This window comes from Mastigoproctus giganteus, chromosome 12 (genome assembly GCF_048544385.1).
Source record: "Mastigoproctus giganteus isolate SK-2022 chromosome 12, ASM4854438v1, whole genome shotgun sequence".
NCBI lineage: Eukaryota > Metazoa > Arthropoda > Arachnida > Uropygi > Thelyphonidae > Mastigoproctus > Mastigoproctus giganteus.
The window spans coordinates 79617327-79643011 of record NC_143586.1 but is presented as its reverse complement, the minus strand read 5'-3'; the positions used below and the strand labels follow the sequence as shown (position 1 = coordinate 79643011).

The 25685-nt window shown below is 38.4% G+C and overlaps 1 protein-coding gene across 1 annotated transcript in view; it reads right to left on the bottom strand.

Moving 5' to 3' along the window:
• LOC150077218 (sodium-dependent phosphate transporter 1-B-like) overlaps positions 1-25685 on the bottom strand; it is a 137632-nt gene that overhangs the window by 13778 nt on the left and 98169 nt on the right. The window contains exon 12 of the mRNA XM_090386695.1: positions 11680-11765. Coding sequence (XP_090242821.1) covers positions 11680-11765 — 86 coding nt within the window. The remainder of the gene's footprint in view (positions 1-11679; positions 11766-25685) is intronic.

Below are 25685 nucleotides of genomic sequence, written 5' to 3'. Positions count from 1 at the left end.
TGAACGAGAAGTTCTTTAGCCATATTTAGCCGCTTGATTGAATATTTTTTACATCGAATTATTTCTGTAAGTAGCTTATAGACCTAGTAAGGATCGTTAGTTTATTCTGAATTGTGACAGCGAGATTTGAAAGTTAATTAATACTTAAGTGTCCGTAGATTTACCGGTCGTAACTTTCCCGCCTTTGTGATACGATAGTTATATACAGTACTAGATAGCGTTAGTTGAACTTCGTTAGCAGTTAAATTGTACTTTTAAATAAATACATATAACGACTTAGATTACAAACGTAATATAATTAATTATATTTAACATAATTAATTATAATTAATTAATAAATTAATAGAATCATGACTCAGACCAGAGCAGCAAAGCAAAAGGCTCAAGCTAATGGAAGTGCTGTGGCCCAGAGCAGAACTGAGGGGGGCAGTTGTCCTCTGACTCACAGCCTTATAAAATGCACTGTTTGCTTGATGTTTGCAGAGCAATCGGGTACGGGACATGATATTCCCATGGGGAATGTCTTTGTGTGTGTGCGCGATGCAAGGAGTGTATCGATATCAGGCAACAACTCAGCGTTCTTGTGGGCCTATATGAGAGCTTGAAGGACAGGGTGGATGCCCTCAAAGAAACTAAATTGAGGGGCCCATCAAGCTCTCAGCTGCCCACATCAATGCCAGAGCTTGCACTTGGGCATCACGTGACACAGAGGCAACCCCCAAGGCAGAATGCGCTGGTCCCGAAGGAACTAGTAGTTGTTGGTGACTCTATTGTCAGAGAAACGGGGAACATGCTTTGTAAAAAGGATAGGTGGAATAGGACCAGGGTATGTCTGCCAGGGGCAAAGGTTGATGACGTTGTAGAGCGAATATCATCTCTTAAGGGCACAAAAGGTGATATAGTTGTACACGTTGGCACTAATGATATTAAGAGTAGGAGACCGGCAGAATTACTTAACAAGTACAGGTCACTGTTGAACAAAAGCCGAGAATTAGGGTTGAATTTGAAAGTGTGCAATTCTGCCCAGACACGATAGGAGGGAGTATATGATGAGAGCCTTGTCGATCAATTCGGCCCTGGAAAGATTGTGCAAGGCTCAAGGGGTAGAATTTTTTTCAGCCTGGACTGTACTTGTTAACAGGAGAGATTGCTTCTACAGGGATGGGATACACTTAAATAGAAAGGGTGCAAGAATATTTGCTGATGCTATCGAGGCAGTGTTAGGTGGGTCGGAAAACTGCTAGCTTGGGGGGAGACAAAGACCAATAGATTGACAGGAGCCACTGGCAGAGGTGAAAGAGATTCTTGCACTGCTTCTATTAGAATGAGCAGAAGCCTGAAAAACAAGATGCATGATATTTCAGAGACTGCTGGGAGCCATTGCGGTACAAGTAAACACATGGGTTGTGTTAGGGTAACTAAGAATAGAAACAGGTGCAGGTATACTTGCGTGTACACCAATGCTAGGAGTTTAGTAAATAAATTTGATGAATTTGAGGTATTGCTCAAAACATCAAAGGCAGATATTGTTGGGATATCAGAGACGTGGTGTCACACAGATATAAGGGATGCAGAACTCGAATTTGGGGAGTACAAAATCTACAGAAAGGATAGACAGGATAGGAAGGGGGGGAGGGGTTATGCTATTAGTTAAGAAACACATAAAAACCAAGGAAGTGAAGCCAGTCGACATCGCTGGACAGTGCAGTGTTGAGTCAGTTTGGTGCGACATAAGCATTGGGAGATCAAAATTGAGAGTAGGAGTGTGCTATAGGCCTAATGACTCTGATGAGTATAATAAGAAACTGTACAGGGAAATAGAGTGGGCCAGTAAATCAGAGAGTCTTATAATGGGAGATTTTAATTTCCCAGATATTGACTGGAATTTGGGGACTGGTCACTCACACACTAGCAGGGCTTTGGTGGATTTATTGGATGATTGTTTTCTACATCAGCATGTTCGGGAGGCAACTAGAGGGAGTAATACTCTTGATTTGATTATCAGCAGTGATTCTTCATGCATTAAGAATCTGCAGATAAATGAACCACTAGGTGGCAGTGATCACAGTGTGCTGAAGTGGGATTTACTCAAAGAGGTAATTACCATTAGGGGTAAAGGGAAGGGTTATTGCTTCCATAAAGGCGACTACGATGGACTGAGACAGTATTTAAATTCTATACAGTGGGACCAACTGATGATGTTACCAACAGCAAATTCAAAATGGGAAGCATTCAAAGAACTTATCTTGGAAGCTACTAGGCTTTACATACCAACTAAGAAATATTGTTCAAGGTTTAGGCCAAAATGGATGTCAGATGAACTAATGAGGCATATGGCAGAGAAGAAAAATGCATGGGATACTTACAAATTAACACATGACACAGAAGCCTATGATAGATACAAGTTGATATGCAACCAAGTTACAAAGGAGGTTAGGCAGGCGAAGGCAGATTACGAGAAATCCTTGGCAAGGGATGCAAAGAAAAACAGCAAAGAGTTCTTTACTTATGTAAACTCTAGAAGGAAGGGGATGAATCAGATTGGTCCACTTGATATTGATGGGTCAACTGTTGATGATCCTGCTCAGGTAGCTAACAAACTAAATGAATATTTTGCATCGACATTCACACATGAGGAGTTATTCAGCGAGGGGAATGCCAGAGGTGTATTCAACTCTAGCAGTAAGCTACAGAATCTTGAAATAACTGGGAGTAAAGTGGAGGAGAAACTGTTGAAGATAAACACAAGAAAGGCACCCGGGGTGGATGGGATCTATCCAGTTATATTAAAGGAGGCAGCAAAGGAAGTAAGCAAACCCTTAGCCATAATTATGAGAGCTTCCTTGGACTCAGGGGAGGTACCCATAGACTGGAAATGTGCAAATGTGACCCCAATTCACAAAGGAGGATCAAAGGCTGACACAAGTAATTATAGACCTGTGAGCTTAACTTCTATTCCAGGAAAATTAATGGAGGCACTGGTTAAAGAAGCACTGCAGGATCATTTAGACAAGACTTCAGTTATAGCTCGGACACAGCATGGTTTTGTTAAGGGGAAGTCTTGCCTGACCAATTTGATTGGATACTATGACGCAGTCACAAAAGAACTGGATGCAGGGAATAGCTTTGATATTATATACTTGGATCTTAGAAAGGCTTTTGATACTGTTGCACATGGAACTGCTACACAAATTGGAGCAGTGTGATATTGGAGGCAAATTGCTGCTATGGATAAAGGGGTGGTTGAGGGGGAGAAGACAGAGAGTGGTAATCAATGGACACTGCTCATCGTGGACTAATGTTATTAGTGGAGTCCCTCAGGGCTCAGTGTTGGGTCCATTATTGTTTTCTGTATTTATAAATGATATTGATGATGGTATATCAAGCTTAATGTCCAAGTTTGCAGACGATACAAAGGTTGGCAGGGTTGTCAATAACACTACTGACACTATGCTGCTGCAACAGGATCTGGAAAGGTTGAGCAGATGGGCTGAGAGGTGGCAAATGAAGTTTAACATTGACAAATGTAAAGTACTACACATGGGAAACAGCAACCCCAGAGCAATGTATCAACTCTGTGGTACTACACTGACAGTGGTAGAGAATGAAAGGGACTTGGGGGTGGTTGTGAAGGCAGATATGAAGTTCTCTGAGCAGTGCAGACGGGCTGCAAGAGTAGCTCATGGAGTATTGTCAATGATATACAGGAATTTTTCCAGCAGTGATAAGGAGGTGATTATTCCCTTGTATAAGGCAATGGTCAGGCCACACCTAGAGTACTGTATACAGGTCTGTAGGCCTCATTTCAAGAAGGATGTAGAGCTGCTGGAACGAGTACAGAGAAGGGCAACAAGATTAGTGAATGGAACAAACTGGTGCTCTTACGAAGAAAGGCTTAAGTTTTGCAAATTACAGTGTCTGGAGACTAGGCACCAGCGAGGTGATCTGATAGAGGTGTATAAAGCCTTGAATGGTTTGAGCATGCTCAATGCTGATGGGATTCTTCCTCTAGCTCAGAATAATTACCTGAGAAGGCATAAATTCAAATTGAGGAAAGACAGATGTAGGATAGACGTGCAGAAATTTGCCTTTAGCCAGCGGGTGGTTGGTTGGTGGAACAGACTTCCATCCCTTGTAGTGGAGGTTGATAGCCTAAATAAGTTTAAGGCTCAGCTGGACAGGTATTTTGAACGAACAAAGGGGTGAAGTGGAAGTGGGGTTTTTTTTTTTTTGTTTTTTTTTTTGGCTGATGCTGCATAAGCTTGCTTTCTTGCATCAAATGCCTCTAATAATGCTAATGCTAATGTCAGATGAACTGACAAGAGTAGTGACAGCAAAGAAAAATTCATGGGATAATTATAAACAATCAGGGGATACACATGCCTACAGCAAGTATAAATATGACACATCTCTGGCCAAATGCAAAGAAAAGTAGTACAGAATTCTTTACTTATGTTAACACTACAAAGAAAGAGGTGAACCACATCAGTCTACTTTATGGATGGAAGAACTGTTGATGATCCTGTTCAGGTTGCTGACAAATTGAATAAATATTTTGCATCTACATTTACATGCAAAAAAATTTTTAGAGATGGAGATACCAGAAGTATACCTAATTTTAACTGGGAGCTAACTGATTATGTGAAAACCAAGAGGAAAGTGGGAGAGAAACTATCAAAGCTAAAAGTAAATAAGACACCTGGGGCTGATGAAATCTATTCAATTATACTAAAGAAGCAGAAAGGGAGGTAAGCAAACCTTTACCCATAATTATTAAACATCCTTGGACTCAAAGAAAGTTCCTAAAGGTGGGACACAAGCAAATGTCTCTCCTATTCACAAAGTTGAAGAAGTATTAAAGGGCAAAGTGAGTAATTACAGACCAGTAAGCTTGACTTCTGTTCCAGGAAAAATAATGGAGTTAGAGGTTAAAGAAGTAATACAGATCATCTTGAGATCTTGTCTGACTAATGTGAGTTACTATGATATAGTCACAAAGGACCTGGATGCAAAAAATAATTTTGACATCATATACTTAAGCCTTCAGTAAAACTTTTGATCCTGTTCCACATGAAAGGCTGCTATACAAATTAGAGCAGTGTGGAATTAGGGGCAGGATCCTGCTATGGATAAAGGAATGGTTGAGTGGCAGGAGATAAAAAGAGAGTGGTTATTAATAGCTATTACTCTTCATGGACTAACATTAAAGGTGTAATTCTCAGGGTTCAGTGCTGATTTAACCTAAATGTATGTCAGGTGAACTGATGAAAGCAGTTCATCAGGTATCCAGGGGCTCACATCTGATGAGTATGGGCTTGGCAAACCCAGGGTCCCGAGCTGGATATCATCATTCTTCTCTTTCTTGGTGATTCCCTTTTACTTTTTTCTCTCTCTCTCTCTCAGGGTAATGCGGAATTTTTTTTTTGGCTGGTGTAGCATAAGCCTCAGGCTTCCTTGCATCATATGGCTAATAATAATAATTTCATAAAGTGTATCATTTTTATATTAATATAAACATTAAATATAAAAATGATATACTGTATTTATACAATATAGAAATTATTATACTTGTAAAAATGTACAATATTTGAGATGGAAATTTTCTAACCCTCCATCATGCTGAGATTCTAGATACAGCATGTCCAAAAAAATACTTTTATATTCTTAGTGGGACTTTTCATCTCATTTCAACCCTACCATTTCAACTTTAACTCCTTTAATTAAAATTTATATGCCTTCATTAATGAAGGCATATCAATTTTAATTAAATGTAAAGTATCATATCAAGTCTGTATAATCAGCAGATTTGTTGAAATTTGCTAATGCTGCTAAGGTTGGAAGGTTGGTTAACAACAGGAATCAGGGTATGATAGTGAAAGAAGACCTAGAGAAAGTATGCACTAGGGCTGAGAAGTGGCAATTGATGTTTAACATAGATAAATGCAAGGTATTATGCACATAAAATATTGCCTGTACAAATTACAGCAGAGTAGCATCAATAGCAAGTTACTGGATAAAGTGATGGTTGAGTGGAAAAAGACAGTGGTTATTAATGGACACTGCTCTTCATGGAGTTCTCCAGGGTTCAGTGCTGGATCCATTGTTTTCCATGTTTATTAATGATATTGATGAAGGCATATCAGGCTTAATGTCTAAGTTTGCAGATGATACAATGGTTGACAGGGTGTTAATGACAGTAATTAAGGTAAGCTACTGCGAGAAGATCTAAAAAAATTAGGCAGATGGGCTGAGAAATGGCAGTGGAAGTTTAACATTGATAAATGCAAGATACTGCATATAATTAGTAGTAATCCCAGATTAATTAACCAACTATGGTACTACTGCAGACATGTTGCCAGAAAAGCTCATGGAGTTTTGTCAATGATATACAGAAACTGTGCTAGCAAGAATAAGGAGGTGATTATCCCTTTGCACAATGGCATAGTTAGGGCACATCTAGGGTATTGTATACAGATCTGGAGGTCTCACTTTAGGAAGGATATAGATCTGCCGGAATGGGTGCAGAGAAGGGCAACTAGATTGGTGAAGGGAACAAAAGGGTGCTCTTACCTAGAAAGGCTTCAGTTCTACAAATTGCAACTTCTAGACTAGGCACCTGTGGGATGATCTGATTGAGGTGTTTAAGGCCTTGAATGGACTGAGTAAACTGAATGTGAATGGCATTCTTCCTCTGAGACTACATACACGAGGTGACATAAATTTAAGTTGAGGAAGGATTGTTGCAGGATAGATGAGTGGAAGTTTGCCTTCAGCCAGCGGGTGGTTGAATTTTGGAACAGGATTCCATTTATTGTTGCAGAAGTGGATGGTTTGAATAAATTCAAGGAAGAACAAGACAAATTCTTCTCAAAGAGGGTATGGATGAGAGAAGTGTGTAGCATTTTTTTTTTGCCACTACTACTACACTCAGGGTAGTGGAAAATAAAAAAGACCTTGGGGTAATCATGCAGACAAATATGAAATTCTCTGAGCAGCCTGTTTTTGTCAATGATATTCAGGAATTTTTCCTAGCAAGGATAAGGAAGTAATTAACCCATTGTACAAGGCAATGGTTACATCACATCTTGAGTACTGCATACAAGTCTGGAGGCCACATTTTAGGAATGGTGTAGATCGGTTGTAATTGGTGCAGAGTAAGGCAACAAGAGTGGTGAGGGAAACAAAAAAGTAATCTTACCAAGAAAGGGTTCAGTTCTGCAAGTTGCAGCATGTGTAAACTAGGCACCTGCAAGGTAATCTGGTTGAGGTGTTTAAGGCTTTGAATGGATTGATCAAGCTCACTGCTGATAGTGTCCTTCTTCTTGTTCAGATTACACACATAAGGGGGAGACATTCAAATTGAGGTAGGATGGTTGCAGGCATGCTGAAGTTTGCTAGTGGTTGATTGTTGGAGCAAACTTCCAACAATCAATTTTTATTAACAAGTGGCCCCTAGCCAGAAACTGACAAATCCACTATATACAGAACTTGACAAACATTTGGAGCAAGGGGATGGGTGAAATAAGGGTTTTTTTTTTTTTTTTTTTTTCGGCTGATGCTTGCTTTCTTGCATCATGCGCCCTTGCTAATGCTAATAATGTCCGGAAAATAAATCGCATCACATATTGTAATTAGTCATAAATATAAATTGTGGCACAATGAGCCATATGACATGGATAAGACCAAACGTGATACAAGGAGCCACTGACCTTATAAAGTCAACATGAGATGAAGACAAATAACAGGATTGTCACAAGTAACCATTTGGATAGCAGTAATCCCAGAATACCAAATGGGTGGTACCACATTCACGGTGGTGTAGAATAATAGAAAGTTAGGGAAATCAAGATCTACAGCCTGATATGAAGTTTCTAAAAACAGTGCAGACATGCTGCTAGGACAAGACATGAAGTTCTGTCAATGATATACAGAAATTTTGCCAGCATGCACAAGGAGGTGATTATCCTGCTGTTATAGGCAATGGTTAAGTCACACATTGAGCACTATACAAGGCTAAAAGCCTCATTTTAGGAAGTAAATCTTCTGGAGTGGGTGCAACGAAAAGCAATAAGGATAATCAGGGGCTCAAAAGGGTTCTCTTAGCAAAAAAAACTTGTGTTCTGTAAACTATGCAGCTGAGAAAAGACCTGAAGTGATTAATGCTTTAAATGGATTGAGTAAACTAAATGCTGATGGCATCCTTGCTCTTTCTTGGATAACTTGGATAAGGGGACTTACATTTAAATTTAAAAAAAAAAGGATAGATGGGTAAAATTTACTTTCAGCTAGAGAATAACTGATTATTGGAACAAACTTCCATCATGTGTTGTTGTTGTGGAAGTGGGCAGTTTTAATAAATTTAAGGAAGGATTAGACAAATTATTACTGGAGTTGGATAAATGATGTGTGATTTTTTTTTTTTTTGTGGGTGATATTGTATATGCTTGCATCCTTACATCATTTGCTACTATTAATACTTTTTTTGATAATATTAGTTAGTCTGTGCTAGGCCAAGGTTTCTTTCACCAGAAACAAAGAAATAAAAATATATGACTTGTTTTAATTAAACTAAAAAATAAATTTATTTTTATAAATTAATTAATTAATAAATTAAAGTATAAAAATTCACTGTAAACACTTAAAGCAGCTGGCACAATTGATAATGGACCATGCATTTCTTATGGTAGCATACAGATTCAGTGATAACATGCACCAGAAGTCATGTACATTACTTCAGGAATATATCCAGCTCCTAAATGCCTAACAAAAATGCAGTTTCATAAAAAGAATAAAAACTTTAAAAAATTGACACTTTAATTATTTCTTAACAAATAACATATTTTCCCATTCAATTAATGTTTTAATTTATTTTTGTGTAGCTTTTTTTATTTAATTTTGTAATAGGGATGATAAAGATTGTGTGGATATTTTTTTTTTCTTAGCCATTACAGAAAAAGCCTAGCTTCCTTGCATCTTCTAACATTTACTAATACTAAATCATATTTCATTAACAATAAGACTGAACAACAAATTTTGGATCATATCTTGTTATAGGCATGAAGTTAAGTTTACTTTATAGATTTTGGGGTACTAAACACGGAAATAGTGCTTAAAATGGCAGATTGGCTCTTATTTTCGAAAAAAATTGTTTTTTATATTTATACAAGGTATTTTTTATTTATATGGCAGTAAGAAGTAGCTACAAACATACCTGTATCAAAAATGGGACCTTTTTGTCATTGGGAGCATCCCTTTTCACCATGCAACAATAATCAGCTAACGTGGTGGCACTCCATTTGCTTTTGCATCTTTGTTCCATGACTGATGCCTTGATGGAAGCACTAACCATATTCATCGCTGACGGTACCACAGTTTGGCAGGAAGAAATCCAGATGTGAGTGCAAGAAGTGCATCTTCAGTGACATGCTGCACCCCAGTTTTTTTGTAAGTAATGAGATCTTCCACGAGCCATCTATAGGTACCGGCTTTTTAACATTTTCTAGAAAACATTTTGAAAGGCTTTCCACGCTGACCCCTTGCTATCACTAAGGACACATTTGAAAGGTTAGTCTTTGAAAAGTTACCTTATTTGTGGACCAATGAAAATGCCTGCCTTAATCTTCTCTATACTAAGTCTTGAGAACTTCTCTTGCAAGTATGTGAATGCAGGATCATTCACTTCCAAAGCCTTAACAAAATTTTTCATGAGCCCCAGTTTGATGTGGAGTGGTGAAAGCAAAACTTTATCTGGATCTACCAGAAGTTGAAATGCTACATTCTTCATTCCAGGTGTTAATGATTTGCATTCAGGCCAACTCCTCTTCTCATAGTGCATATCCTTGGCACCCCAGTTTTTTGTAAGAAGTAATGAGATCTTCCACAAGTTGCCTGTAGTTGCTGGCTTTAATATTTCCTAGTAGAAACATTTCGAAAGGCTTTCCACGCTGATTTCTCACTGTCACTAAGGACACATTTGAACTGTTCTTCTTTGAAAAGTTGCCTTATTTGTGGACCAATAAAAATGCCTGCCTTAATCTTCTCTGTATTAAGGCTTGGGAACTTCTCTTGCAAGTATGTGAATGCAGGACCGTTCACTTCCAAAGCTTTCATGAAATTTTTCATGAGCTATAGTTTGATATGGAGTGATGGAAGCAAAACTTTATTTGGATCTACCAGAGGTTCAAATGCTACATTCTTCATTCCAGGTGTTAACAATTTTCATTGAAGCCAACTCCTTTTCTTGTAGTGCATATCCTTCCCACAACTATCCCACTCACAAAGAAAGCAACAATACTTAGTGTAGTAACCCTTCTGTAGTCCTAATAAAATGGCAATTACCTTTAAATCACAACATATCTGCCACTCATACTTCTGATAGTGTTCACCTAAGAGGAGGTTCTCCATGTTTGCGTATGTTTCTTTTTTGTGGACAGCATATACCAAGAGGTATTGAAGGCAGCATATTTCCATTGTGTAATAACACAGCCTTAAGGCTAACCTTAGAAACATCTATAAATAGTTGCCATTCTTTGGAAATGTGCTTCATGTTCATTGCTGCCATTAGACTATCAACATCCTTACAAACACTGAGTTCTGTTTAGTAGAATTTATCATAGTCTTTATTTCAAGTACGAAATGTTGTCGCTTTCACAGAATGATCTAGAAGATTCCAAAACTCTGCCTTATTCTTCCACAGTTTGAGATCCCAGATGAGGTCATTAAGCTCACTTTTGTGATCTTATGTGGTTCAAAAGGATAAGGGTTTGGACAAAATGGTAGATCCCTCAACGTAGATGGCTGCTGTACTACTTCATGTATATCAAGTTAATATTTATCAGTATCTTCATCAGAGTGTATAGAAAAACGGTTGGGTGGTTCAGAAATATATAGTACTTCACTAAGAGGCATGAGACAAATTGCAGATGGTATATTTGGGTACATCACTGTCCACTTTTTCTTAATTGCCATCTCTTTTCTAATAGGAGGGACCATACAGAAGGAACAGTCTGTGACATGATTTTTTGGCTCCCTCCATATCATGGGAACTGCAAAAGGCATAAAATGTCCCTTTTAATCCACCCATGTGTTGAGTTTTGATAAACAGGTAGTGCAGCATATGTGTGGGGCCCAGTTCTTGTCCTGGTCACCTACTTTACACCCAAAGTACAAGAAGTAAGCCTTTTTTATGGCTCAAGTTAAGGGACACTTTCTTAAAGCTAACATGACTTCTCCACATATGTAATAGAAGTCATGCAGACTATTCACACAATTATGGGGCATATTAATCTTACATGACACAAATACTGGGATAAAAGTAAGAATCTCACAGAGAACAAATCACCCAGTACCCTAGCTGTATTTTAGGATACAAAGAGAGGCAACAGTTGCTGATCACATGATAAGAGTGTGGTGGTACTGAAACTGCAGTGTTGCCATGCATTTTACCGAAAACCGTAGTTGACAATGTAGAGTAAGCCACTAACATGAGATTCCAACTGTAATTCAAAAACAAGAGCAAATTGATAAATTTTAATGTGATTTTCGTGTTCAGCAGCAGGAAATTAGTCACGATTGGGTATTTTTATTTTTGTAACATTTTACATGTTGACCAGTGTAATGTGAACAAATATGTAAGTCTCATGAGATAAAAGTTTAAAAATATGAAAATCACAATCTTACATTTATTGCTGGTGAGGATCGTGAAATTTCTTCTGCAAGTTTGTCACTATCTACTAAAATCTGTTTTGATGCTGAATGATGTAGTGCTATAAATATTTAAAAAAAAAAACAATAGTAAGGTTTATAAAAATTATGCTTAAAAAATAAAACTAAGATTTTATTTGCTCAAATCATTAACAAAAATTTTGAAACAAACAAAATAAATGTGAATTCTAAACTACTAAAAACAAGTTTGTACTCTGAGATTCTTACAAATTCATCAGATTTCTTTGTCTGCATAAACTGGAAAAAAAACTGTTGTATTATTCTTTTATCATTAGCATTCGTAAAGGCACATGATGCAAGAAAGAAAGCTTATATAGCATCAGCCGAAAAAAAAAAAAAAAAAAAAAAAACTTCTCATTTCACCCATCCACTCACTCCAAATGTTTGTCTTGTTCTGCCTTGAATCTATTTATTTAATTAATCTATTTAAGCTATCAACTTCTACAACAGATGGAAGTATGTTTGAGCAATCAACCACCCGCTGGCTAAGGGCAAATTTCCGTACATCTATCTTTCCTCAATTTGAATTTATGCCCTCTCAGGCAATTATTCTGAGCAAGAGGAAGAATTCCATCAACATTGAGCATGCTCAAACCATTCAAGACTTTATTCAGGTGCCTAGTCTCCAGACACTGTAATTTGCAAAACCTAAATCTTTCTTCATGAGAGCAACCCTTTGTTCCATTCACTAATCTTTGTTGCCCTTCTCTGTACTTGTTCCAGCAGCTCTACATCCTTCCTAAAATGAGACCTCCAGACCTGTATACAATACTGAAGGTGTGGCCTGACCATTGCCTTATACAAGGCGATAATCACCTCCTTATCCCTGCTAGAAAAATTACTCTATATCATTGACAAGACACCTTGAGCTACTCTTGCAGACCATCTGCACTGCTCAGAAAACTTCATATCTGCCTGCACAATTACCCCCAGTTCCTTTTCATTCTCTACCACTGTCAGTGTAGTAACTCCATTATTTTCTCTGTGCGGTTGCATATTTTTATGCTCCTGTTCAATGAACAGTTTAAAGGGTTCATCTCAGCATCTTGTCAAGTTTTTGGTATCCAGCGACTCAGTTTCTGGCATGCTTGTTCCTGAGGCAAGTTGCTCCTACTAAATGATCAGGTAAACAACTTTATTTTCCATTTAAAAACTTGAATGCATATCTTGTCTTGTTCAGCCAAGCTCTTCATCTCATAATAGCCAGCGAAATGCTATCCAGTACAAGGTCATGCTGACCAGCATCTTAGAGATCACCACCTCCCCTTAATCAGGTCAACCTGCAGGTGGTCTGTTTACATTGTCTTTTCTGCAGCGGAGAATGACTATCAACTGGGGTACTTAAAAGAAGGGAAAGTCGTGCCATGCTAAAATTAACTGAATGGCAAACTACGTCCTCATAGTGTAAGAAGTGATTTTATTGCCTGGCAGTTGAACACTAGAAATAAGGAACTTTAGAAACTATATAGAATTTTTAGTAGTTTATATATATATATATATATATATATATATATATAAAAAATTGCAGAAGCCTTCTGCCATAATGGAAGTGCTATTTAAACATCTGTTCGCTGCCAAATTCCCCCTCTTTTAATAATTATGCCTGGTCGTGCAACAAACAAACTTGCAATTGCTGCGGTAAAAATATTAAAACTTTTCTTTTTTGTAATGGCCCCTGCAAAAAAACCCTGGGGGGAGTGCTGTTCTGGAAGATCGATTCCAAAGATTAGTGCCACGGCTCGATCTAGATACGTCTGTACCCAGGGCAAAAGCAGCATCCCAACTGCTGGGAAAAACAACAGAGAGAGAGAGAGAGAGAGAGAGACAGCATAACAAGTGACCTAATCTTTCTCACTCCTGTGGACTCGTCTGTCGAGGAGTCAGTCAAGAACAACCAAATACACCTCATGACAATGCTACAGCACTGGATCCAACACCCCCAATGACCCTATCATGGACCGGGTCAAAACTTTTTGAAGGGAACTGGAGGACCTTATGACTGATTCCAGTAATCACATAACTACAGTCCTGAGAGGAAAGATAATTACCATCTGGTCAAACATGGAATACTTACTGTTGAATACGCATATCGAATGCAAGAAGGCTGCGGCCAAATTAGAGGCTTATATGGAGGTATGAGGAAACCAAATGCAACAGCGCTCTCGTTTGTATGCAGATGTACTGAGGGCCACTACCAAGCCGAGTAATGAGGCCTCTGGACTGATAACCAAAAGGAAAACACTACTAAAAACCACAAATTTAGTTATTCTAAAACCTATTGGCAACCAGGAAATTAAGACTAGCAAGGAAGTGAAGAATACAGTCGTCAATAAACTGAAGGAGCACTTTAAAACTACAAGAATTAAATCAATCAGGAAGACCCGAAACGTTGGGGTACTGATCAAAACTGAAACATCAAAAGAAATAGAAGACATCATAAAAAATCCTGCCATCTCGACACTTGGCCTTACTGCAGAACAACAGAAAAAAAAAGGCCCCCCCCGGTAGTCATATTTGATATCAGCATGGACTCCACACCTATGCAAATCACTGAGGAACTATACTACCGTAACCTGCAAGCGTCTCCCCCTGACTCGGCCCCAGAAGAGCTTATTAAGCCAAAATTTCATAAAAAGTCTAAGTCAGATAATAATGTCAACTGGGTGGTGGAGTTAACGCCCCCAGCTTGGAATACAATAAAAAATCAAGAGAGAATATATATATATACACTGGGGCAGCCATAATTTTAAAGAACATGTGGCAGTCCCAAAGTGTTTCAACTGCTGCAGGTTTGGCCACACCACACACACCTGCACTCAGGCTGAGTCAACCTGTGGGTGCTTTGCCCAGAAGGGACATCAGTATAAGGACTGCCCCAACAAAACCAGCAAGCCAGTCTGCGAAAACTGCAAGACCTCAAAACTTCCTCATAATCACTCAATAAGAGACAACAGTTGTCCAGTTTATCTAACCCCAAAGAAAGCACAACAAATTAGAACCGATTATGGGCCTACGCCTTAAACAGTACAACACCCAAGAGATCAAATTCATCCAACTTAATGCGCAGCGGGCCAAGGTAGTTTCAGACCAGCTAAAAGTAATTGCAAATGAGGAAAATACTGACATCATGATCCTTCAAGAACCTTATACCTAGCCAAGCAGGTGTGCAGTTACCCACTTGCATACAAAATAATCCAAGCAGATAATGAAACTCCCTGGGCGGCAATTGTAGTCAGGAACCCAGAACTCACCACCACCAAAATATCAAGTCTCTACACATCCTGGGCAGTGTGCCTGCATGTCATAGGTTCCCTTGGAACCTTTTATGTCGTTTCTATATATAACAGACCTGGAGAGGATATTCTACCAACAATAAACTATCTGGAAAACATAGCGGCCCTTTTTCCCAATGAGAAAATTATCGTGGGGGCGGATGTAAACTGCCGCCACGATAATTGCAGGGTCTGATGACCATAGTGGCACTTGCAATGGACAGCAATTGGAAGAGTTTATCTGCAATTCACAGCTTACCATATTAAAGAGGCCACACAATTTGCCAACATTTTCATCTATTCTCTGAGAATCAAACATTGATATCACCCTGGCTAGCAGACAGATGGCTGGCTACATCTCTGGCTGGTGTGTCCAGGAGGCCTGGCCCACCTCAGACCACTGGGCCATAACCTTCCAAATGTCTAAAATCCAACAGCAACCATTGAATCCTAAACTCACACTGAACAGATTTAAAATAGAAAATGCTAACTGGGACAACTTCGTAGCAGCTCTGGACATCTCTGTCATGCAACTCCCGGCAGGGGGAGTAAGGATCCAGAAGTGCACCAGAGAACTGTTACCAGGGTCATTACAAACACCTGTACCACAACCTTTAAATAAAAAAATCCACTCCCCATCACTGTTCCCTGGTAGTCCCCAGAGCTGCAGCACCTCCGCAGAGAGGTAAATAGTAAAAGGAAAGTTTTTCAAAGAGCAAGGAGATCATGGCCTCAGCCAGAGGTGGAGGTCTTGAGACAACAATATAGAATAGCCAGGAACACCTATACAGCTCTAATCCGCCAAAGGAAAAGGACCCCTTGGGAGCATCTGGTGGCATTGACTGGGAATGCCAACCCTTGGGGGGTGGTATATAAAATTACCACCAATAAACTCCCCAGGGGAGAGGTTCTAACAACCACTCTCACACCACAAGGCACAATAACCACTACCTGGGAGCAGTCAATTAATAATATACTCAATACCATTTTCAAGCCACCAATCTCTGACCTCACACCAATACAAGCCCAACTGTGTACCTCCAATGAGTGCTACACCATGCAGGAAATCAAAGAGCCCTTCACCCTGGAGGAACTTCATCGAGCAGTATTGAAACTCAAGGACAGAAAATGCCCAGATCCTGACCTGGAGCCTGAGATTGTCAAAAGAGTAGCAGACTACAAGCCGTACTTACTGCTAAATCTTTTCAACCACTGCCTGGCAAAAGGATCCTTTCCACTTGATTGGAAGACAGCTAATCTTCGACTTCTTCTCAAGAATCCAAATAAACCACCACAACAGCCAAAATTATACAGACCAATCGCCCTCCTAACTGTTCTAAGCAAACTCCTTGAGACTAATCTTCTTCAGAATTCACAAGTATTATACAAACAGAAATCTACAGGCCAACAACCAGTATGGATTCTGTCAGGGGTGCTTGACAGTAGACGCACTAAAAAACCTGATAACATCTGCTCAATCCACACTTGAAAAATACTTCCTTGTAATTGCAGTCGACTTTGCCAGGGCATTTGAATCACTTTGGTGGCCGAGCATCCTTGGTAGGCTCAGGCAAGCACAGATTCCTCAAAATCTCTACTTCTGCATTAAAAGCTATCTATGTGACAGATCTGTGTAGAGACTCCCTACTCCAGGATGATCAGAAAGATCCACAGGGCTCAATCCTAAGACCAACATTCTGGAACATGGTCCTGGATGAGTTTCTAAATCAAGGTCTTGGGCATGTTGCCCAAGCCTATGCAGATGATTTGATCCTTTCCGTGCCTGCCAGCTCACGAGCCCAGCTTGAAATCTCTGCTAACCGAGCACTCTGGCTCCTCCAGAAGTGGGCTACCCAGCACAACCTGACAATCTCAGCTGAGAAAACCTTCAGAATCCTCCTAAAAGTGAAACTAAGCTCAACCAGACCACCGCAGATTAAGATCAATGCCACAACCATCAAGCACCGCACCCAGCTTAAGCACCTTGGTGTAATCCTGGACTCAGAGTCCACGATTAAGAAAAGAAATTACACAGCATTGGTGGCAAGGGTCACCCGCAGGGGTGACCCTAGCCCTATTTTACAAAGCAGTCTTTATTCCAGCCATCTCATATGCTGCAGGGGTCTGGTATCATCGGGCAATTATTGTCACAAATCAGAAGAAATTAGCCACCATTCAAAGAGCAATATTACTTACCATCACCAGAGCCTGCTGCATGGTGAGCGAGCACTTCTGCTCTCCAAGTCCTCGCTGGAGCCCTCCCTCTAGATCTTGAAATATCTGTCCAAAGGAATCTCCATTGGATTCACCACCAACCCAGCAATCAATCACAAGACAGAGAAAAGGCACCTTCTCACTCACCTGCAGCAAGCTTGGCAGGACAGATGGACAACATCCACTAAGGGAGCAAATTACAAAGAAATGTTCCCAAAAGCCCCAAGCTGGTTTTCCCCTGGCCTGTACATAACGTACCTCCTCACAGGCCACATGTCAACACAAGAAAAATTAACATCTCTGGGCATCACAGATGATCCACGCTGCCACTTGGCACTGACGAATCTTGGCACCATATAACGACTGTCCTGACTATGAAGACTTGAGATCTATTCTGATTACAAAGATTATTAATTTGCCAAAGGACCAAGAACATATACTAATTCATACCCATGACAATTATAAATACTTCACCACTTTTGCACAGGATGTCTTCAACAGACGAAGAACATTAAGAAGCCTAAACCACCAAGAGCAATAACCTGAGACAGATTCTGGGCACCCCTCTCCAGTAGCATCAACCACCGACCTCATCGAAGCTCAACTGAACTGAATTCACTTCCTTCATCCAAGTTCCATCAGGCTGATATCTGCAACTGAATCTCCAGGCAAGATCAACCAGTACCTGATCCCACTGAAGATTCCAAAACCGAGACACTGGAGACACCAGCAGCTTTTCTGACACAAGCCACATTGGCGATCAAACCGTGCACTCTAGCATGGTTTTCTTTTACTCTCCTCCCCGGCTGGGGGAGTAGATTGGTTCCTGTCTCCTCCTCCCTGCCACCCTCTTCTGCCTGGTGAGGCCTGGGCCTGCTTCACTGACTTTCTGGGGTGACCTTCTCTATCGTCTCCACACCTCTATCTTTTTCCCCCAGCCTTCAGCTCCCCCCCCTACTCTGTCTGTCTCGCAGTGTGCACCCCACACAACTTATCAATTAATAACATCCAAATTTAAATCATGCTTACATTACTCCTGGCCTTTTATATTCTAGCGTTAACCCCCTTTTTTATATATTTATTTATTATTTTTATTTTACTTTATTATTATTATTTTTTTTTTTTTACATAGGCCCTTGCCACTGAAATCTTTGGAAACTAGTGGCAGGGCCTGCCAAAGTACAAAAATCTACTGGGTGCCTGACCTGCCTACCCAGGGCCAAGTGCAGTAATGGTGGGTCCCAACAGTGGCCCAACGGCTAAATGGTCAGAAGAACAATGGTACACAACCGTCCACTCCCCACACACTTTTTAAATCTCTGGCCTTCACAGAGTTCTGTGCTACACAAACAGATTACACAACACACACACATGTGGGGGAAACCCCTGGTGCCGTCAGACAACACACTTTGCACTTGTCAGTGTAGTACCACACAGTTGATACTTTACTCTGGGGTTACTGCTTCCCATGTGCAATACTTTACATTTGTCAATGTTAAACTTCACTTGCCATCTCACAGTCCATCTGCTCAACTTTTCTAGATCCTGTTGCAGCAGCGTACTGTCATTAGTGTCATTAACAACCATGATGACCTTTGTATCGTCTGCAAACTTGGACATTAAGCCTGATATACCATCATCAATATCATTAATAAATACAGAAAACAACAATGGACCCAACACTGAACCCTGGGGGGGCTCCACTAATAACATTAGTCAACGAAGAGCAGTGTCGATTGATTACCACTCTCTGTCTTCTCTCACTCAACCATCCCTTTATCCATAACAGCAATTTGCCTCCAGTGCCACAGTGCTCCAATTTGTGCGGCAGTCTTCCATGTACAACACTATGAAAAGCCTTTCTAAAATCCAAATATATGCTATCAAAATTATTCTTTGCATCCAGTTCGTTTGTGACCACATCAAAATATCCAATCAAATTGGTCATACAAGATTCCCCTTAACAAACCCATGTTCAAGCTATAACTGAAGTCTTGTCTCGATAATCATGCGGTTTGCTTCTTTAACCAGTGCCTCCATCAATTTCCCTGGAACAGAAGTTAAACTAACAGATCTGTAATTACCTGCATCACAATTTCATCCCCTTTGTGAATTGGGGTCACATTTGCACATCTCTAGTCCATGGGTACCTCCCCTGAGTCCAATGAAGCTCTCATAATTATGGCTATGGCTTTGCTTACTTCCTTTGCCACCTCCTTTAATATAACTGGATAGATTCCAACCACCCCAGGTGCCTTTCTTATGTTTATCTTCAACAATTTCTCCTCCATTTTGCTGTCAGTTATTACAAAATAATCTAGCCGACTGCCAGAGTTTAATTCACCTCTGGCATTCTCCTCCCTGAATAACTCATTATGTGTGAATGTAGATGCAAAATACTCATTTAGTTTGTTAGCTACCTAAGCAGGATCATCAACAGTTGAACCATCGATATCAAGTGGACCAATCTGATTCATCTCCTTCCTTCTAGAGTTTACATAAGTAAAGAACTCTTTGCTGTTTTTATTTGCATCCTCTGATAAAGATTTCTCGTAATCTGCCTTTGCCTGCCTAACCTCCTTTGTGACTTGGTTACAGACCAGCTTGTATCTATCATATGTTACCTGTTAATTTATATGTATCCCATGCATTTTTCTTCTCTGTCACATGTCTAATTAGTTCATCTGACATCCATTTAGGCCTAAACCTTGAACAATATTTCTTAGTTGGTATGTAAAACCTAGTAGCTTTCAAGATAAATTGTTTGAATGCTTCCATTTTGAATTTGCTGTTGGTAACATCATCAGTTGGTTCCACCATATAGAATTTAAATACTGTCTCAGACCACCATAGTCACCTTTACGAAAGCAAAAACCCTTCCCTTTACTCTTGATGGTAGTTACCTCTTTGAGTGAATCCCACTTCAGCACACTGTGATCCCTGTCACCTAGTGGTTCCTTAATCTGCAGATTCTTAATCATGAAGAATCACTACTGATAATCAGATCAAGAGTATTACTCTCTCTAGTTGCTTCCCGAACATGCTGCTGTAGAAAACGATCATCCAATAAATCCACAAAAACCTTGCTAGTGTGTGAGTGACCAACCCACAAATTCCAGTCAATATCTGGGAAATTAGAATCCCCCATTATAAGATACTCTGATTTACTGGCCCACTCTATTTCTCTGTATAGTTGTTTATTACACTCATCCTTGTCATTAGGCCTATAACACACTCCTGCTCTCAATTTTGCTTTCACAGTGCTTATGTCACACCAAACTGACTTGGCACTGCATTATCCAGCCATGTCGACTGGCTGTACTTCCTTGGATTTTATGTGCTCCTTAACTAATTGCATAATTCCTCTTCCCTTTCTATCCTGTCTATCCTACCTGTACGTATTGTACTCCCCAAATTCAATTTCTGCATTCCTTATATCTGTGTGGCACCATGTCTCTGATATCCCAACAATATCTGCCATTAATGTTTTGACCAACACCTCAATTTCATCAAATTTATTTACCAAACTCGTAGCACCTGTTCCTATTCTTAGCTACCCTAACACAGCCCATGTATTTATTGTTCCGTAATGACTCCCAGCAGTCTCTGAAATCCCCTGCACCTTGTTTTCCAAGCTGCTGCTCATTCCAATAGAAACAGTGCAAGAATCACTTTCACCTCTGCCAGCAGCTACTGTTAATCTTTTAGTCCATGTATTCCCCCAAGAATCCCCCTCCAGTGATTTACCTACATGCTTTTCAGGACTGTTACTAGCAAAAACTTGGATCCCTCATTTTTTTTTTTTTTTTTTGTTCTGACAGAGCACCTCAGTGTTAATGTTAATAAGCAAAAATTATATGGCTAACTGATGTCAAATAAAGAAAACAAAAATTCCAGCAAAGAATGATCTGCTCTTAACTTACACACCCTGACAACGTCACTGGTATGGACTGTCATTACACAATATATACAATTATAGTCTAATTTTAAGTATTATGTAATTTACAGTTAATTTATATATATTACCATCAGTGAGAAATTTCATATGGCTATTTAGAACATATGGTCATCATCATATATTAATATCAGTTAACATTTATTAAATTTATTTTTAATGATTGCATGCAGAGAGGTATCTTTCTTCACAATAATAATTACACCTTGCATTATCATGCTTTCCAGCATCTATATTAGATCTGATTTTTTTGTTTATATTTCAGTTTCATTCTGTGTTGCCTCTTCTGAATTATTTGAAAAACTATCACCAAGTTCATTGTGTCAGTTTTGTTTCAAATAGAATTAAGTCAATTCACTATGATTTATAGAGGTAAATCATCTCTAATATTTAAACCAACTAGTTATCCATAGATACTGAGCATAAAACAACAGGATGAATGCACATTATAATTTCTTTGATATATTTGTGGCATTTAGTACAGCCTAGACAGCATCTGTTCTTATTGAGGCAGTATTTTCAAATTTTGGGTGCTATTTACAGTATTCTTCACTCTATATTAAAGCCAAGACTACCTGATTTTTGAAGTAGATATAGTGTGATATCATAAGAAGACTATAACATGATATAATCTTCTTATGATATCACAGTAAGAATTCCAAAAAGATACATCCCTGTCTCTGCCACATTTACTGTAATAATGAAGCCTTTCACATATTACAATAAACAATTTCTGTCCTATGTGGATGATATTATTCTGGTTGTGCACTCCTGTAGAGCAGCAATTCATCTGTTGTGAACTTATTGGTTCAAAATATACATAAATGACTTTGTGCATATTTCTTTTTGATTCATCAGTAAACTGATGAAAAACCAAATGTTTGTTTCTATTCTCATCAAGTTCAGATAGGTTTAACTTAAAGATGACAATTGACTTTATTTGAAATGACTCAGTGAAATTTGTGGGAATGCAGCTTGATGATAAGCTCTCCTTCAAAACTCACTGCATTTTGGTATAGAAAACTTTAAACAGAAGACCGCACAGATGCAGTTCAAGTTTTTTATTCATAGAACAAGTCCTAAAGCAAAATCCTAAGAAGAATTTAGTGAAAATTGTAGGTTATGTTTGTATATGTATCTTCTATTTGAAGATATCAAAGTAAGAAAAACTAAGAATTACACTGCACAAGGACTTCTGTAATATAATTTTTTTGTGCGAGACATATATATAATGGCTGCATTTGCTCTACTCTGTACATAATGTATATTCTTATATTAACTATTTTACTGTTTCACAGTGTGTGGTTTGATCAGAATTTAGTTTATCCAAGCATCTGTGTTGTTTCTAAATAATGATCAGCTGGGCCTTTCTTTAATCTTATGAAAACGTTGTTTGAAATTTTATTTATGTAGGTCTAAGCCTAATCTACTTGTGGCTTAGTCATGTCAATGATCATTACCTAACTTACCCAATCCCACATTGATACAACAGCTACTTAACAGCTGATGTATCAGTGTGGGATTTCCATAAATAGCTTTCCTCTTATATTAATGTTAAAGACACCACCTCCTACAAGTTAGTGTACAGACCTTTTAATTTTTTGTTTCTCCACCTAAAGGCTGGTGTATCATTGTCATAGAATTCAAGCATTAGCACTTTTCTATAAGCATAACTGTCTTTTCCAGTCTTTTCAAACTGGAAAATGTGCTTCAAATTACATAATAAAAATACATATTATGGCAGCTCTGAATGATTTAATCTTTTTTTGTGGAATCTAGTCACTAAGTGTACTGAAAGTACCTGCTATTTGTAAATATTTAATTATAAATGTAATGACTATACAGAATATTTAGCCAATGTGCCTGAATTCTTAATTACTCAATGTGCTTAAATGATAATAACAATCATGTCCTCAATTCTTATATTTTTCTTTGCTTTTTGTAAATTCAACTAAAATCTATTTTGTTATGTAAATTCCTCTGGTATTTATGTTATGTAAATTCCTCTGGTATTTATGTTATGTAAATTCCTCTGCCAAAGAATAATGCTACCTTATTTTGATAGTATACAATCTCCTTATTTTGTGGTAATATAAATGTAGCCCACAGCAGTCCATGGAGATTAAATACAAGTTCAAAGAAAATATTAATAACAATAATAGAACTAACATGCCTTAATCAGTTATTAACCATATGAGTCAGAATGTTTTTAAAAAAAGTTCATTATAATATGCTACACTACACTGAAAAATTAGGAAAAGCAACAATAAAGTGCATGATAATTTTTTTATAATTCATTTTTCATGAATATTTTTTCATAAATAAGAACAAATTATAAAACATTAAATGCAATTACAACTCATAATCTAACAACTAAGCAAAAAAATTAATGTTTTACTTAATGTGATAAATATTCATCTAAAAATGATGTAGAACAAAATACGATAAATTTATACGTTTTTGGCAGCATAAGTTATCATAAAAATAAAAAAGAAAATGCTACAATATGTGCTTAATTTATGTTATGCAGCTGGGGTACATTCCTTTATAATTAAGGTGAAAAAATTTAGGCAATCCTTTATGTGACTAGCACGTACATAACAAGAACAATCCAGATACTGCTAGCACGCAGGAATTTAATCCCAAAAAATCTTATCATAAAATCATATGGCTGCTACACAAAACCTTATCCCCCATAAGTGCCAAATATTCTGAAGAAAGGAGAAAAAATTATAAAGAAAATGTTTCACTGGATGAAAATGATGTAGTCTTCAAAAATTTCTCAGTCTTATTCTGAAGAAATTTTGTTATTCTGTACAAGTAGTGCAACAACTGGAGAGAGAAAGAGATGGAGTAAAATCAAAAGAGTGAAATCAAAAAAAGAGAGACGGAGTGAAATCAAACAAAAAAGGGAGAGATGAATGAAATCAAACAAACATTAGAACTGTAACATATTTAAGTTTGTTTGTTTTTTTTATGTTCATTCACTAAAGTCAGGTTTTTTTGGGTTCAACTGCTAAAATCAGGTTTATGATTAATTTATGATTTTTAAATATCATTTGATTTCTATGATTTGGTTTGCTGATTTTCTTGGTTTTTTTTCTCCGCTACTGAAGTTTGGTTTATTTGTTTTTCCCACCTCCTTTTATAGATGTGATATGATTTACAGGGTTGTACCCAGCTTATATAAATGAGGAAATAAGAGTTTTTCTTAGTGATATTTGGGTTTCTAGTGTGCCTAGTTCCTCACTGAAGATAACACAATAGTATTCAAAACAGCTGTATGAGTTGCAATATACAGGGTGATTCTAAATTATTGTCAGGGTTTCTGTGGCCTATAATTTTCAAACCAGAAACAACAAAATAAAACTGCTTACGGAATATGAAAGTGTAACTCAAAAAGTTTTATTACCTATAGAATCAATACTGCAGAATGCTAAACAACTTCAACATGTGCACCTTTCATGGCACATAAGATGTCCAAGCGATATTCACTTTCCCTCCAAGTGTTCTCCAGCATTTGCAGCGTAACTGTTTTGATCGCAGCAACAATTCTGAGCTTCAGGTCATCAAGGGAGGTCACAGGGGTCTTGCACACAATGTCCTTCACGTATCCCAACAAGAAGAAATCAAGCGGCGTAAGATCAGGTGAGCATGGAGGCCATGGAATCGGTCCACAATGCCCAACCCAGGCCAAGGAAAATGCATGTCAAGAAATTCTAAGACAATAAGAGCCCAATGTGGCGGTGTACCATCTTGCTGGAACACCACATTTGGTTGATGATTTTCCAACTGGGATAACAGATACAGCTGTGGCATGTCCAGATAGGTCACCACTGTCACTGTTTTTTCCGCAAATAAAAAGGACCCCAAAACTTCCAAACATGACAAAGCACACTAGACATTGACCTTTGGACTATTTCTTTTGAATTCTCAAATGGCATGAGGGTTTTCTGATCCCCATATTCTGCAGTTATGATGGTTTACTCTCCCTGATAGGTAAAACGTTGCTTCATCACTAAATCTCCATCAGTACCTCCCAGACATCACAGACATCAGCACATGCAGCGAGTACAGCATTGCCAAATAAAACTTTTTGAGTTACATTTTCATATTCCGTAAGCAGTTTTATTTTGTTGTTTCTGGTTTGAAAATTATAGGCCACGGAAACCCCGACAATAATTTAGACTCACCCTGTATTTCAGTAACAGATAAATAATCATCCTTTCATAACATCACGTATTTGGTGTTTCTATTTATGTTCTGTTAGCAGGTCTCAAACTTAAAGAATGTCCAATATATATTAGGTTAATTCTAGGTTGACAAGAATGCAGACAGTAGCACTCAAAAGCTCCCTAATGTCCATATGTTTCAATGTTTCTGTATGTTAAAGCAGCTGTATATATAAAGCATTTTTGCAGGGTAAAGGCATGAATGATGGATTTTTATTTATTTTTGGCAGATACAGAAAAAGCTTGCCTTCTTGCATCATTTAGTCATTAGGGAGCTTTTCAGTGCTA